This window comes from Melanostigma gelatinosum (assembly GCF_949748355.1).
Source record: "Melanostigma gelatinosum genome assembly, chromosome: 20".
In the NCBI taxonomy this organism is placed as follows: Eukaryota; Metazoa; Chordata; class Actinopteri; order Perciformes; family Zoarcidae; genus Melanostigma; species Melanostigma gelatinosum.
The window spans coordinates 9106199-9124063 of NC_136653.1; the positions used below are offsets into that span (position 1 = coordinate 9106199).

At 42.3% G+C, this 17865-nt stretch overlaps 1 protein-coding gene across 2 annotated transcripts in view; it reads right to left on the reverse strand.

Moving 5' to 3' along the window:
- Nucleotides 1–2993: 2993 nt before the first annotated feature.
- The window catches only part of mpp7a (MAGUK p55 scaffold protein 7a), a 58399-nt gene continuing 43527 nt past the window's right edge, over nucleotides 2994–17865 (reverse strand). For both annotated transcript variants that reach the window (XM_079291681.1, XM_079291682.1), the window contains exons 12-17: nucleotides 13437–13607; nucleotides 11396–11476; nucleotides 11101–11194; nucleotides 7017–7125; nucleotides 5320–5463; nucleotides 2994–3246 (exon numbers count right to left, since the gene is read on the reverse strand). In XM_079291681.1, the coding sequence (XP_079147807.1) occupies nucleotides 3067–3246; nucleotides 5320–5463; nucleotides 7017–7125; nucleotides 11101–11194; nucleotides 11396–11476; nucleotides 13437–13607 (779 nt within the window). In that variant the 3' untranslated portion in view covers nucleotides 2994–3066. The remainder of the gene's footprint in view (nucleotides 3247–5319; nucleotides 5464–7016; nucleotides 7126–11100; nucleotides 11195–11395; nucleotides 11477–13436; nucleotides 13608–17865) is intronic.

Below are 17865 nucleotides of genomic sequence, written 5' to 3' on the forward strand. Positions count from 1 at the left end.
AAAAAAAATATATATTTAGCTTGGCTGAGGTGAAACGTTGGTGCATCCATAAAAGCAACGATGCAGTGCAATAAAACAACCATGATGTTGATGAAGTTTCTGCTCCATTTTCCTCAATGAATAATACATGAAACAAACAAACGTCATATTACCATCACGTTGTCCGCATCCTTTTCATTCCTTTGAGCTATGACTCGTGAATTTTATTGACGTCATCGCTGATGTAATAGCATCCGACTGGAGAACTAACACTAACATTCATATGACAGTGGTGGATGGAAATGTGCAGTTTCTTTTGCTGATTTTAAGAACATTTGTTTGAAAATGAGTGTTAAATGTGACGTTGAATGGAAACCTGGCAAGACATGTGCACTTGTGATGACAAAAAGTTTCTGAATACATTTACAGGAATGTACGAGCTGGATGAAAATCTGCAATGGCAGATGAACAGTTATTTTTTCAAGAATTTCATTTTTTTAAGGTTATTTTTTTTGTCTTTATAAGACAGGTCAGACTATAAAGACACCAGCCAGCTGAGCCACCAGGAAGCCAAATCACTATTTAAAATGCATTAAAGGTGATTGCAGTGTGAGGAAAAGTACTGCAATATTCAGAAACTCTAATTCAGCTGTAACGGCCAAATTTACTCACTGACGAGATGAAAGGTGTCAGCTCTGTTTACACAACTGTGCACTCCGGAGCGAACTTCTGTGGCAGCAGCCGAAAGACGTGGCTGCAATATTCTTCTTCTTCTAAAACAAAAAAGGCACTGAAGGGCAGAAATCCCAGAAACACTGGGACACGTATCTCTGCTCTCAATCTTTGCACGTACGAGTTTAGTTGGATTTTCTTTAATATAAAATGTAGCAGTTATCAAGAATAATGTCAATTCATACAACAGCATTTCATTTACAGCAGGAAATTCTAAATATTTTCTGGAGACTGTACAAATCTGATTCTGATCGATAAAGTAGATGACGGGTGAAATATGAACAAGTGAAATAATATATAAAGAGGGGATTTAATGAGACACTAAAATGAATAAAAGACTCGGGGTGTTAAAGTCTCTTTAAAATGTGTCATTACTGAACACACATATTACCCTTTTTTTAAAATGGACATAAATCAAATATATAAATATTACAGTGGGTGGAAAAGGTAGAATAAACAAACAAAGAAATTTGGGCAGGTTAACCTGAGCTGGACATAAAGCTAGTGTATGAGAGGGAATTCATTCATACAGTATAAAAACCAAATGGTCAAAATACATCGTTTGGGGAACAGTTTGACTTGTGAAAATATGCTTATTGTTGTTTTTTGCCAAGTGTTAGTAATCGATACCACTCATGGCTGTACTCTATGCATGGAGCTAGAGGCAGAAAATAATTAGCTTAGCTTAGCATAAACAAAATGCATGGGGAGACAACCACTCTGGCTCTCGCCACAGTTTAAAAAATATATGTGGAGCAGCTCCTTTAAAGCCTACAAATGAATAAATAAATTGTTCACGGAGTGAAAACACAAGTTCATAAAACCACGACTTTAGAGCTGCTGCATATTTCCAATCTTTGGACGGAGCCAGGCTAGCAGTTGACCCCTGTTTCCAGTCTTTATGCTAAGCTAAACTAGGCTAAGCTAATCGCCTCTTGGCTCAAGGTTCATCAATAATATATATGCATGAAAGTGGTCACTATGGTCACCTTCTCGTCTCACTATAAGTAAGGCGGCAAACTATTCCTTTAAAGTGTCAAATATTGCTCTTCATCATTCATCAGCAAAGAAAGGAGAAGCTACCAGGGCTGTACCATTGTTAGTGACAGTCATAATAATAATAATAATAATAATAATACAGCCAGGATTAATAACTGGCTGCTGTGAAAATCAGTTAGAAGTCAAAAAAAAGAAAAAAAAGAAGTAAGTCAGACCGGGAATAGGACTCAAATTAGCAATAAACTTCTAATGCTCATAAAGTCCAGGGCAGCTACTTAGCATTTCTCTGAGTTAGAACCCTGGACGTGTGCTGCAGACCTTCTATTAGCAGCCTCACTGCAGCCATGTGAATAAAAATAAAGACTCCACCCTAATAAAACACAATTGTGAACATTTTCTTCAAGCAGACAGCCAAAAAGTGTCCAGATCTGAGACATTAAATGGCAAAGCTGTTATGTTGGGCACCTTCGTTTGAAGGGCTTTTTTCATAATGCTCCTAAATTGAAGATATAACACCTAAATAAAAATGGCTCTCTGTGTGCTTTGTAGGGAGAAAACTAGTCTTGACTGAAAGATGAGACGCCTCGGGTGCGAGGAGCTGTCAGATCGGTGGCTACAGTTGAGATCAGGAGTCAGGATACGTGTATAAAAGGCGGATATTGGAAAATATATTAATTTCTCTTAAATAAAATTACACTTACTGCCCTTTCTCGGGACTGTACCGCACGGTGCTTTGTTTGGAGTAACAGTCATGGAAGTATTATTGAAGCACAGAAATAGAGTAAGACAGAAGGCAAATATGTTTTCCTCTCCCCCCCTTAAGTGTTCTTTTATAGACATATGCATGTACGTTGTCCAACAAGAAAGAAATATGTCAATCCCTTTGGTTTCTAATGGCCTAATGTTATAAACACACTAAAGACGGAGTCCTGGTTGGCGCGGTTGCTGATGTGCTGGCTCGCTGGTGAGGCAATGGTCCAGGCTCGTTCCACGTTCTGGTTTTGGACCGAGGAGCTCAGACCCCGTTGCCATGGCTGTGCAGCCCAGACTGAGACCCGGATTGATGTCCAAGGGCCGCGTTCTGGACGGACGCCCCTCAGCCTCGACCCTGTCGGATCTGCTCGGACTTGGAGGTCCGCATCCAGACTAGGACAGAGGTCTAAATCCAGCCCGATCTCACGCAAAAGCTTCTTCCTTTTTTTTTGCTCCGTGCAGCTCAGGTATGGCGACGCAGCAGTTTTATTCCCGTTTCCCCCCCCCCCCCCCCAAGCAGACATCGAAAGATTATTTTTTTTAAAAACCTGCATATTTTGGCCAAAGCCCTTCCCTTTTCTCCTCGTAAAGTCCGTGTGGATCTCAGGAGTGAGTCCAGCTGACCGGAACCCAGTGGGTCTCCGTCTCCACTTTCTTCAGCGCCAACCGGAGCTCGCCGAAGGCCGCCGAGAGGTCATCGTTCACTATGACCTTCTCGAACAGGTGGCCGTGTTGGGCCTCCAGCGTCTGGGCGGCGGTCACCATCTCCTGGAAGTCCTCCTCCTGCAGCGTGCGTGAGAACAGAGAGACAGAAGACAGAAGGTGAGAGACACAAAATGCACGAGATGGCGGCAAAACCGAATGGGGGGGGGGAACCGAGGGTTGCCTCGGTAAACAGGAGGGGAGATAAATTCACATACTGTGAACACAAAATAGATGGCCTTGAACACGCAAATAAACACAAAGTGGCCCGTGTGAAGCCCTTTATAACCTCCCGGAGACACGGTACCTACACATGAACCCGACCACGCACTAAAAGCTCCCCGTGCAGCAACCCGACCTCAAGGAATGTTTATCATTTCCTCACACGGTAGTCCAATTCACAAAGAAAATACAAAAAAAAAAAAAAGAAAGTTCTCAAAATAAGCAGGGGACAAAAACATAACCGGCATTTCCAAAAGACAGACATGTAAAACATACACTATAGCCGATCTGGATTTTATATGCGGGTTGGGGAAATCCACCGTCAGGACTGGGAGGGATCGGACCGCCTGAACCCGGCCGAACATTTCTCGAAGGTCAGAAGTGTGTGTGCGAAATAGATCTCAAAATGGGCACGAATATGTATATGTGATCTACAAAGGAAAAATAAGATTCAAAAATGTGAGGATAAATGATTTGTGCTCAGTTTTCTTTCATAATATCACAACATTTGAACACATGTTCACAGATCCGATCGTGGTCGATCTTCCAAAAGATTCCTGTGTGTACAGAAGATGACTCTAGACTCCATTTAATAGAATCAAAACGCGATTCAACTCATGACTTTGTTTGAAAGTTCAGCGTTTACAACTTGCAAGCATCACGTACAAAGGCACATCAGCTCGTGTTTAGATGTTCTGAACTAAGAAATACAAGTGAATACACATCTTGGGACTCCATCCAGTGTAGGACTCCACTGACACTTTGCATTACACACAAACTTACTCAACTTTCATATCGACTTTAAGTCTTGAATTCACTTATATTAGGCGGGGCGTTGTAATATAGACTTGATGATTTAAAAGGGGATGTCTATGCTTATTTTCTGGTTCGTAATTGTTCTCAGTTTTTTTTTTACTGGGACATGTTTACACGCTTCGGTGTTAAAAACAACTCATTTTTCTCACACAGTCCGTACTGTCTGAAACGCTCCGTTTTGGCGCCTGTCTCTTTAAGACCACGTTCTGAAAAAAGCCCGTTCGGCTCTGATTGGCTTGCGAGAGAAATATGACGCGCCTTTTGCAAAGGTAGTTCTTATTCTAATGAGCATTCAATACTAAAATGCCAGTTTTCAGAATTGTGTGCAAAGTTACATTTTTTGTGTGCATTTAATGGAGGAAAACTAGTACAGTATGTTTTGGGGGAATGTCACGTCCAGTTCATAATACTGCAATTATAAAAATATTGCGACGCTTTAGTCAGTGGCTCATTGTGTTACCTTGACTTAACAGACTTTTATATAAATGAAAATCTTTGAGATTGCCACTTTAAATTAAGTAATGGTTTACTAATTCAGTGGGTGAATGAATGAGCTAGTTCACGACATATTGCGGGCTAGGGTTCGCTTGGTTAAGCACACATCCATTTAAAAAGGTGCCTCGTCAGCACAACACGAGAGAGCTGCATGAAATCCCTGCATGCTGCTGCACTGAGGTTTAAATAGGCTAATTGGTTTCATCTGCGTCGGGGGCCGGGATGGAGGTGTGTGAGGGATGACCTCATCACTCACGCACACACATAACGTACACACAGGGTCCAGATAGTGTTGCTGATATTTCTTCTTGCTGCTAATCTGCTGTGTGTTTCTTCAGTATTACACGATGACATCATTGTGTAGAGCTTCATAAATAACTATAATTGATGGTTGCATTGTGGTTGAACACCATTTGTATCTCCCCGGCCGCTTGTTTAAAATCCCTCCTTATTCTAACCTACTGTATATCCTATTATCTGTTTCCTGTTATTTTCTGTTGTAGCTTTCCTCACAGGGGTCATTCAACTTTCATCTAACTTAATGTCATCTGAGACAACATGTCATGCTGATCGATGTCGGACTCAGTGTGAGAGATAAGCGTTCCCCTCGCGTCCTCTTACCGTGAAAGCCCTGGCGGATCCCTTGTCGTCCTTGCCCGATATGATTTTGGCGTTCTGTCTGGTCTCCCTCAGTCTCTCGAGCGCTGGAGGCTTCACCAGCACGACAAAGGGCTTAAACTCCGCCGTCCGCAGGAGCTTTAGGGTCTGGAAATAAATATGAATTATGACATCGGGTTGCTGTGTGTGGAAGGGTGAAGAGGAGACACTACAGGTGAATAGGGTCAACAATGTATAACAAATATATATAGATTACTCGGGCTACATTAAGATGATAAATACTTTACTTTAATATTTTTGAAAATGTATGTTTAAATATACTGTTTCGGCATCATCTCATCAGACAGAACAGAAATCTGAACAAGCCAGGTTTCATTTTGTTGACGTTAAGTCTTTTTTGGTTTTTACTGAGGGAATGTTGGATATCTCTTTGTATCACTCCGTAAATCAGAAAATACTGTCAACAGCCATGTCACCATGTTTTTAGGAACAGAATGTTTTATAAATCAGGCTGTGAATGATATATGAACAAAGCCCTCCGTAAAAACCTTCAGAACATAGAGAGGAATGAAACTGGGATGTTTGGTGGATGTAAGTGGATTTCTGGATCAGAGTCAGAACCCCCCCCCCCCCTTTTTTTTGCAGGTGAATAGAGGAATTTAACTATTAACCAATATGAATAACCATACAACTTCCCCAAGTTGATGACTGACAATAACAATTTTGCATCACAAGTTTTCTGAAATGATGTTTAAATATGCAAATGAGGCAACGCTAACGCAAATAGACAAAAGCTGTAAAATAAGCCCCTACATGTGTGTTTTTCATTCCACTAGTCCAGGGGTCGGCAACCGCATGCGGCTCGCGAGCCTCTAAAATAGGTCAAAATGGCTCTTTGGATAGAAAAGGTTGCCGACCCCTGCACTAGTCTGAAAGAAGACATCTCACGGGAGAAAAAAAATCAAAAACTCAAAGTTGACCAGTGCTTGAAAAACAACGTTTGTGCCCGAGGTGTGTCTCCTTAAAAGCCAACCAGTGGTTGAATGGTTTGTGAAACTAAGGGCAGGCCTCTGCCACATGGACTTGTGTAGTACATGTGGTTCTTTTGGAAGATACTGGAGGACACATTTCTGCCCACATCTGCCTTCTTGCCACTTATTTCTGGTGACAATTGCACGACACGGCACCGCCCATCTGCTTCTCAAGAGGTGGGAGAGAGGTCAGAGCTGGTTAGCGGTGGCGTCAGGCGAGCTTCGGGCTCTTCCCTGGCAATCTGGGCGTCCCGCCGTGCTCACGGGCGGTGGGTCTGAAACCCGCCACTGATAGCAGGACGGATAAAAAGCCAAAGGAGGGGCAGGAGAGGAACCACTGGGAGGCGTTCACCTCCAGCTGAGTCAGCACGGGAGCAATAACATGCTCCGACACAGCCAGTGTCGTTTTTTTCATGGGGTTTGATCGCCACTACACCCAAGAGACATAAGCCAAAGAGGAAATCTTCAAATAGAGGAAATTAGAGGGAATCGCTCCGGGTACAAAAACCCGAAATAAAACACTTTGGTAACCCAGTAAGCAGCCAAGGCCTCAGGAAAGCCAGGGACGAAAGAGATCTGCTTCTGAGGTATCACAAGGCTACAAGAAAAAACAGAGAAGTGAGGAACAACTGTTGGCGAGATGGAGAGGACGAGGTCTGTGTCACTCACAGGAGGCTGGACATCCAACAGGCACACTTTGTTCTTGGAGAGGACGGAGCGTACGGAGTCTAGACTCGTGCCGTAGTAGTTCCCTTTGTACTCCCCGTACTCGATGAACCTGAGAGGTGAGATGGAAAGAGATGGAAAGAGAGAAGAGGTGAGAGGATTGTTAAGTCAGAAAACACCATTTTTTGAGCAGGGCTTAGTTATCTAATGCAGCGGTTCCCAAACTTTTTAGGCCGCGCACCCCCTTCTACATCCCGACCGGGTTCACGCACCCCCAATCCCCCACACCTTAAAAAAAGAAGAATCAACAGAGTCTATTTATAGCCTCATAGAAATCGGACCAATGAGAGAACAGTTTGCTCGCGCGTGGCGTTTGTTTACAATATTTAGTCCGCTGTTAAATGTTGCAGTGTGAACACAAACTGAACAAAGGGGCGACTGCAACATTGTATCATATTAATCCCTGAATCAGAACAAAGCAAACAAACAAACACTGCAACAAAGTTTCAATAACTTTCAGTTACACAAGGCGTCACTTTTAAAGAGCAATCACGATGGCGAGCACACACGCACAGGCTCAGAGGCAGATTGCATCACATTTAATTTACAATTAACCATACATAGAATGAGACTGCAGTTGTTTTTGGCTGTTTTGTAACTCCTCCAATTTCGATATAAAAAAAAAATGTAAGGGTCTTTTGATTTGCACTGGCATGCTTGGTGTTCAGGTGGCGACGTAAATAAGAGGGCTTCAGACTGTTAGCCAGAACCTCACTGCACACAGTTACTCACTGACGGATAATTTTCATCATATTCCCTCTTTTTTCCCAGTCTGATGCTCTCTCGTTTCCTCTTTTACCTTGACTCCGCGATGGGCCTATGTGCTCCCGATTTGTCTGTGCAATCCCTTCCTCCTTCCTCCATCTCATCTTCCTCTGACTCCCGTTCGATTTCTTCTCCCGGTCTCTCCCCAACGCACCTCTCCGTTCCTCTCGCCCCAGATTCCTCTCTCTCTCTCTCTCTGTCCCGCTCCTCTTTTATGACTGATAGCTTCAGATGTCCCACCTGACAGTTTCCCAGATTTTCAGCCAGTTTATCATATTTGCATGAATGTTGCTGAATGAATGAAGTTAGCTGTTAGCTGAGGTTAGCTGCACAAGCTAGGCTAGCTAGTGTACGTAAAAGACAGTCTGGCGGCAGGAGCTGAAGTGCATTTATTTATTAAATTGTACGTTTTTAATTTAAATCTTACAAGGGGAATTTTTATAATTCATGTAACCGAGCGTCTTGGGTTCGTGTATAAGGGCACTTATCATACAGTAGTAACTGGAGTCGGGAGATTAGACATCTTGTATCAGCCCACGGCTATTCTCATTATTATTGTTTTCTCCTTTAGCCAGAGGCGGGGGTTGCGCATTCGCTACGGCAACCCTCAAGGGACATATCATCGTCAACACCAGAACGACAAACATGAGACAGTCTGTTCCATTCATGTTTTTACTTTGTGAAAAATATATTTAATATTAATTATTACACCATTAGACCACCATTACATTTTCCCTCTCGCGCACCCCCTAGAGCACAGGTGTCAAACTCTAGGCCCGCGGGTCGAATCCGGCCCGCCACATCATTTTATGTGGCCCGCGAATCCGCCAGCAAAAAAAATAATATATATATATATATATATATATATATATATATATATATATATATATATATATATATATATATATATATATATATATATATATATACATATATATATATATATATATATATATATACATATATATATATACATATATATATATATACATATATATATATATATATATATATATATATATATACATATATATATATATATATATATATATATATATATATATATATACATATATATATATATATATATATACATATATATATATATATATATATATATATATATATATATACATATATATATATATATATATATATATATATATATATATATATATATATATATATATATATATATATATATATATATATATATATACATATATATATATATATATATATATATACATATATATATATATATATATATATATATATATATATATATATATATATATATATATATATATATATATATATATATATATATATATATACATATATATATATATATATATATATATATTCTTTTTTTTTTTTGGAAAAATAATTAAAAGTTAGACTTGAAAATAAAAGTATCCCCATGGTCGAAGTTATGAGATAGAAAGTTGAAATTATGAGATAGCATGTTGTCTGTGTACAGACATTAAAACTATAACAGGTGGACAGGAGAGGCAACAACCCGTAAAGCAGTTTTCCAACAATTGAAAAAGATCCCAAAATGTCCACGAAGACAAAAATTGATGCAGAGGGAAGAAAATGTAATGAAAGATGTGAAAGTGAATACATGTTTGTGCTTCTAGGAGAAAAACGGGTCTGTCTTCTGTGTTATTAGGCGTGTCGGTGATGAAGGATACAATTCACGTCGGCATTTTGACACCAAACACGGAGCTACATTTAGCCTCCAAGAAAAACACCAAATTGTCCAAGAATTAAAAGGCAGACTGCAATCACAGCAGAATATATTTACACAGCTACAGCCCAGTGCATGCTGAAGGTATGTGAGCAGTGCTCCGACCAGATACAGACTTTTACAAATGTCAGTTTGTGAAGAAACACCATCGCAGACCGAGTTCATGAACTAGCAGCAATCTAACAACACAGCTAGCTAAGAGACGAGCAGGTACTTGTATTTTTAATGAACTGTTGATGAAAGCACAGACAACACGGATACAGAGCATCTATCAGTGTTTATCAGACCTGACTCTCAGTGAGGAGCTCTTGGATGTAGCTGCCATGCACAGGACGACGACAGGGAGGAACATTAGTGATGCAGAGAGGTGACACAAACAGCTTTGAACAAAGTTAATGTAATACCTTGTGTTTGATATTTGTCTTTGTTATTTTCTTTAATAGTTTGATCGAGTAATGTGGGTTTCTTAACCCTAAATTAAAATGATTTATGTTATGATAACAAATGTGTTTAAATATCATTTTTCATTTATATAACTGCATGTACAATATTTTTACACTTGAACAAACAATCAAATGCAGAGAGAGTTATTTAACAATATGTTCGGGAGAAGTTAGTTATACAGTCTTACAGTTACAACTGGCCCTTTGAGGGCGACCGTGATGCTGATGTGGCCCAGAGTGAAAATGAGTTTGACACCCCTGCCCTAGAGGCAGCTCGTGCACCACACTTTGGGAATCCCTGATCTAATGAAACACTGAAGTCCCTTCAGAGAGTGACATTACAATCTTTTCCCAATCTGGTCGACTGTGTCAGCAAAACTCCTGAAATATTTGATGTATAAAAATCCACGGAGACAGAAGGATTACCCTCAGAAGGATTACCCTCTCGACCGCTGACAGATCTGAAGATAGCATCCTCCAGCAGAACTTAAAAACAGATCATAAACGGCAAAACCTTCCCCCCTTTTAATCCACCAGGATTTTAACCCCGCCAAGCAAAACACGTATCCACCAGATAATCTTCCCCCTTTTGACACCAATCAGCTGTCGCGAGGACAAAAACTGGTCTATTTCTTTTTGCAGAAAACAAGGAGGGAAAACGGGCAGCGAGGTGAGTAACAAGGTGGAAAGAATTTGAAGCTAATGGTGTGGCATGCATGCAGTCTGCTCATGACTAGCGCCGGGCAGAGTGACTGATGCCATGTAATAATAATCCATTGTCTGAAATTGATGGAGTCATATTATTTATGAGTATTTGAAGACACTGGAAACAACTTCATGGCCCACCACGATAAAGGCGCTGTAACTGAAAATGTTTTTACCGCAAAAAAGTCTTGCTTTCTTTTTGTTGTCGGGGAGGTTTTATGTTTTCAAATTGGTAGATATTCCCATACCGTATGTAGTCCATGTCTACTGTATGAAGTTAGAATCTATCCAAAGGTTGACCAGTTTGTTGGCTCAGCCTTTAGTTTTCTCCTTTACTTATACCGGGCACAGTCGTGCTTACTTGTTATTGTGGATATCCGTCTCAAAGAGATGTTTGGAGATGAAGTGGTACTCAACGCCGTCGCTCTCCTGGTTCTTCTTGGCCCGACTGGTGTCTGAGGGAGAGAGCGAGAGAGAGAGAGATTACCTCCTATGATCTACAACCATGCTCCGGTAAAAGGCTTAAGCTTTATGGATACAATGTATAAAACACTCACACACACACACAGAGGAACGGTTGGGAGATAATGCTGGATTTGACCAGTGACACACATGCACAAACAGGGCTTGATCCAACCTGAGTGGAGAGAACTTACGTGGGATGGTCACACTGAAGTGCTCGGGGTCTGAGATCAACAGTTTCCTCTTGAGCTCATTCAGGCCGACGCCTGCGGGTCCTGCACAAACACAGACACATCGGTAATGTGACGGATGTCTCACAATCCATCACTACCTTCTCTCACAGAGAACGTGGTGCAATAAATGCCACCAATACAGGCTCTACAAGGGATGTTTTTATGTAGCTATGATCACATAAATATACTAACAGATTCATCACGTAGCATCAAAATTAACATAGCAACATATTAAAGGTGCTCTCCATCAATTAAGCATTGCACCTCCATAAAGCTGTGGGACTCAAAAGAGACAAAAAGGACACTAAAACATAAAAAGAATGGTTGAAATTGGGGCAGCAGAGGCCAATATATCCTCGCTCTTAGTCCCTCGTTTATGGGTCAATCTCTACAAACACTGGATCCTACATTTCCCATAATGCAACTCTCCCATCTGCGTATCAAGACCATCGCTGCCTCGCACACAACCACATCTTTTAAACTGTAAGACCCCGGGCTTTCTTTTAGCACTATGTAGTCTCAAGCCCCAGTCTATACGGTTACCCCGATGACATCATCAGTTGGACATTTTCAATCGGTGGGGTGTCCCTTTAAATAAAAGTAAACACATTACAACAGTACACCTGCTCCACCACGATATATTACTCGTATAATTATTACTATGAGAGCTGTAGTTACGTATCTGGCACGATGTTATTTCATATTGCACTATATTTACTTATTATAATTCTATATACTATGTGTATAGTTCTTATTTTTTTACAACTTTCTTTTTAAGATAATGTCCTAATTTTCTTTCAATCATTTATTCTTTTATTCAAATAGTTCTCTTATCTGTTTTCCTACCTGTGCTGCTGCGATGTGTATTTTCACTCCGGGATGAATAAACAGATTATGCTGACTCTACCTTTTAGACCAGAGTCCCTTTTATTTTTTTCTAAGAAAGTATTCTTTTAGGTTTTGTGTTATGCAATATTAAATCAATTTACCACCGAGTAAATTTAACTCCATATTCTATTAAAACACAATCAGCCCAGTAAAAGCCTTTGGAGCAAAGATAATTGATTTGATGTGAAAAAGCAAGTTACTACAGTTACAGGTTAATTTTTAATAAGGTTGTCTCTACACTACACCTCCATCATAGGTACACAGGAGAGGAAGAAAAGATTTTTCCCTGTATTGTTGCAAGACTTTCCATCACATCCCCAGTGGGGAAACTGAGGCAATGAGTGAGAAAGAGGGAAGGCGGGAGAGGTTATTGGAGTATTGACGATTGATTCATCTGTGGAACTTTGATATTAAGGAACACAAAAAAAAAAGATGGCAAACCTCACACTCGTGAATCAATATCCACATGTTCTCTCTTCTATTTTAATTCTCCCTCCGTCTCTACCCTCCGTCTGTGAAAGACAGACTCTCGGGTGTTTCGGTGGGTGTTACACTGGTGCTACATCACTCTAATTCAAACCGACTGGCATCGATGTCTTCAGCGGACTGGACAAGAATATCAGTTTTGGAGCAACACGTGGCGTGGGCTTGGCGTTTCTCGGTGTTCCACCACAGCTCCGCAGTGTGTGGACAGTTGAGAGAGACGGTGCTCGATTCGGGCTCGGGATTCCTCGCATGCCTGACGTTCTGGGCAGGCACTACAATCGCGTCAAAACCCCGTTGGAAATTCGTTTCTCCGGGCAAATGTGTTTAGCAGGCCGCTCCTCTAAAAGAAACAGACAATGAGTTCACTCAGCGAGGCGGATTAGGCGGAAAGTGAGGGAGAAAATATTGAAAAGGACGAGCTGCGTATTTCTAAGAGAAAGAGGGCTCCTGTTTCCTCTCGTGCTATCTGCACTTCTCCTCCACATCTCATGTGGTGTGAAGCTTTATTAAAATCTACGGTGCCAAGTTTAACAGCCCCCCCCCCCCCCCCCCACCCCAAACGCAGTGAGGTAAGCAGTGACATCATAGCTTTTTTATTTTAAATTTCGGAGTCCAGTCCTCTACTCACCCACTAGGACCACCAGCCTGTGCTTGTCTCCGCTTGGCCTGCGGTGCGGGGTGACCTCCTCGTACGTGGGCACGTCAGCCATGTCGTACATATCGCTCTTCTTGCACTCGTACATGGACTTGTTGGTCTTCTTGTCCCTTCTGCTCAGACGGAAGCTCCTCCTGAACCCAGCTGGAGGTGAGGATGAAAAAGAGAGAGGAGGGGAGAGGAGACAGAAAGAGACGCGTTAATCTAAAATATACCAAAAAAAAAAAAAAACCCAAAACGTTTGTGTGATTCATGGTCGTTTCAGCATCTTGGCAAACGCCTTCACAGCTCGGCGTCCAATACCTCACACTGTATTGTGCAGCTCGGTTTTTCAGACAGCTATCTTTGCTGTATTTGAAAGAAGAACTCGGCCAAAACAGTTTCCCTGGATATCACACTCGAAACCCCTTATTCACATTCTCCTCTGGTGACATGCAGAGGATTTGAATTTCCTTCTTTTTCTGCATCCACATTTCTCGTGGAGACTGTGGTGATGTTTAAAGACTTTCAACGTTTGTGAGACACGACATATATAAAATGATTATATTACCTTTTTAATCAAGGTAGTGATGACTCATCCTTTTTTTTCTCCACACATCTTGAATCCTGTGGTCTCTCAAACCACATTTCTACTGAGAGTTAATCGTGTGATACGGAAGAAACGAAAGATGTTCTTGTCATGTAATTGACTGGTATGTGAATGTATAGTTGGTGAACGGCTGTAGTGTGTCTATGTACGCGTGTGTCCTTTAGTGTTGTTTGGCTCAGGAAAGGTTACCCCACCGTCAGCCGTCATCTCTGATTGCTTTATGGTGTGCGCCGTCACGAAGGCTTCTCATATCAATCCAAGAGTGGACATGCCTTGATCTTATAATCAACGACCGGATCAAAAGGGAGACAAAACTGCAACACACACCATCTCTCACTCTCTCTCACACACACTTTGATTCAAAGTCCTTTCAGAAAAACAGAAACATGTAAAAAAAAAAGTGGGGGGAAAGAAGATGAGCAGATTTAACATAGTGTAAACACAAGCTGTGACTAAGCACATGCACACGCACACGCACACACACACTGACTGAAGTCGCCAGCAGTCCTTCAAGCCCATTTTCCAGAGTGATAATATCTTACAGCCACGTAGGAAATTTTCAGTATGTGCGTGAAGAAAGCGCCTCTGAGGCCTCTGCGACCCTAACGGCGAATGAAAACTGCCCACTCGGACACGATTATCCCGTGCGTTGCTACGAACCCGCACCTGCAAAAAAAAACAAAAGGAAATGGCTACCACTGTAAAGAAAAAGAAGTACAGTGCAGCAAGACAAATGCTCGTAAAAAAATAACAGATGACTCGAAGAAGACTTGAGTCGTGCATTTGCCTACGGACGTCTCATAGAGGAGAAGCCTGAGAACAATACCGGCATCTTCCAGACATCATACGTATAGGCGATCAGTGAGATGTCAAGACGGAGAATAAGAAAAAAAAAAAAAGACATTTTCCCCTCCAATCAAACTTCATTTAGTGCAGAGAGGGAGACAGAAAACGTGCGGTGTAGCTAAGAGGACCAGGCTCATAGTGAAACCACCTGTTGCGAGGCCCCGGTGCCGCGAGGGCCGCCGTCTGAGGCCCGTGGCCTAACTGCAGAACACCGCGCTGACAGCTCCTGTGCCATCCTGGCTCTCCCGGTGGGGGCCCTCTCTCTCCTCTGGACTAATGGAGACGACATCTATGGAATGAAGCGCGCATGGCAGCTGGGGATTAAGTGAGCATTACGCCCGTGGCTCGACGCCGCACGCTGCGGTTTGACGCTGTAATGCTCCTGGGCACCAAATGTGGGAAGCATTACCGGCTCTCTCGGCCCCACTATGCGTGCCCACTGCCTGGCTCGGTTGGTGGGGGGGATGAGGAAGGCTCATGGCGGGCAGCTGGGGAGGCGTAGGACGCTTTCCACACCGTCAGCCGTTATTACCCCAACACCGAGTAAAAGGACGAGGGAGTGTTGTTGCTCATAATGACAAAAATGCAGAAGCCCGGGGTAGAGAGTGGGACTGCTCTGCCTGCTTATTGCTCACATAATACAATGAAACATGCTAGACTGTTGAGGGAAAATGTGCCCACATTTTATGGAGACAGAAGTTGAGCCATGTCTTTGAGGGCCAACATAATGTACTGTAAAACGCCAAGAAGAATCAGGAGAGGAGAGGAATCAATCGAAGAATCAGAAGAGGAAAGGAATCAGGAGAGGAATTGGGAGGGGAAAGGAGAGGAACCAATAGGGGAGAGAAGAGGGACCACGAGACAAGAGGAGAATTCTGAAAGGCTAGCAAGTGAAAAGAAGGAAGGGGACATACCACGACAGACAGGCGTGTGTCCTTCAAATGATCCCTCCGCACAACTGTTAACAGACATCTGTGAAAATGATTTCGGTACTGTAGTAAAAGTGGGCTCCATGGCTGATCTCAGAATATTTGATCGTATCAAACGTCTAACCGTTTCTGGAAGAGGTCATGACAGTGTAAACACAAAGTGCATGACCCAACACCCGGACTTCAGGGAAGCTTCAGTCAAGAGTTCAATGTAGCCGAAAGGCAAAGTTCGTATAGGTCTTCCATTTGAAATGTACGTGTGGCAGTCCACGGTGGTGAACCCATTAGAGTGTTATCTGGGGAGAACACATTCTGGGAGTAGTTTCCACGGCCCCCGCGCTAAGCATTTGGAAAGTGGTACCCGACCCAAGTGTTACGGGCTTATACGGTGGAACAGCGCTCTAGACCTTTGGCTGCGAGAGGTCCATTTGTGTCAAACGCTATTTGCTTTTCCCCTCCATCTTATCCCACAGCTCTTTGGGCTGAGGAATGTCTCGTCTCAAAACGATGCCTGATGCCTCATGTGTTGGCAAAAAACAACAAAAAAAACCACGTACGCACACACACAAGTACTTCTGCTTTTACTGGAGTCCTTGGAAGCCACTATCAACATGCCAAAGGGGCCCTCTGAGGGCCAAAAGTACTGTAATACCTGCTTGTCTCATCAGTCTGATGCTCAGATGGGGAAGAGGCTCTACGACAAAATCGCATTCAAGGAACTTACACGTCTCTTTTTAGACTCTATAAACAACTACAATGTTTGGTGCCAATAGAGATGTTCTGATGCCATTTTATTCCGTCATGAGTCCCATACCCGAACATGCGTACAGCCAAAACAGAGTACTGAATCGATACCACTGTGTAAAACAATAACTATGTACCCTGTATTGATGTATGATTGCTATCATTGCTGCATGGCCTCACTTGACTTAAACCCTTTGTAAAACATGAATAAATGCGTACAGAGAATGAATGTCATAGAACCTCTTATTATCTAGTTTGACAGATTTTCCAGCGTAAAATATTGCCAAATTGCTGACATTTTGCCAGCTCTGGCTAACATTATGCTCTCCCTATTGCGCATGTGCGGCTCTTACGAAAGATGAGAAAGAAGCGAGATGGCTCTTTCGCACCGATGCAGACGATTGTTTTTTTTTTTTCCTGGATGAGTGAGCCGGCTCGCTTCCGTCTCGGAGCTTCATTCACGTGTGCGGTACTGATCAGTGTAAGGACTTTGGTAGCGAGTGTAACGTGTTGCTGTTGTTCCTGTTCCTGTGTAGAGTAATTGAGCCGATAGATAATATGATATTGAGGTATTGGGTCGGTGAGTAGACTCGCATGCTCGCAGGTACCTGATCCAGCATTTCAGGCTGTACTGGAGGCATTTCCGTATCGGAACAACTAGAGTTGCTAATACTGATTAAAGCACCCCTCCATAAAAATGTGTATCGTTTCAATCTACAGATGTTTGGACACAGACGGGGGGAAAAACTGACTAACAAACCTAACCTTGAACCGGCAGCCTGATGGTCTCCTGTCATTTTGGAAATAGAGCATTTTTTGTTTCAGTGAAATAACACTTTAACCATTTTATTTCCATTACTTGGACATAATTGGAATGAGAGGGGCTGATGGATATTCCAGCCCCGGATCGTTCAGCTTTCACTGATTTGGAGCTACTTGCTTGCCTTCCATCCATCCACCTTTCTCATTTGGATATTCAGTGTGTGACTATTGAGATTGTGTTAATGATGTGTCACCGTGCATATGCGCCCATGTCACAGTTAGTGTCTTCTACACTAAATAAAAGTGCCCTGGGTGTCAAAAACTGCTCTTTAATTCTCCGTACAGAGTTAAAAGTCTCAAAGCACTGCTTCCTAGAAAGACCCGATAAGAAGGCATCATGGGATGCAGTTTTCTTCCTCCTAGGTCTGATTCTCCAGTCTGCTGGCTCTAAAAGCTATCAACATCTGAGCACAGGGATCTGTTCTGCTTATTTCTCTCTCTCTTCTCTTCCTCCTGAGGTTCTCTGATTTCA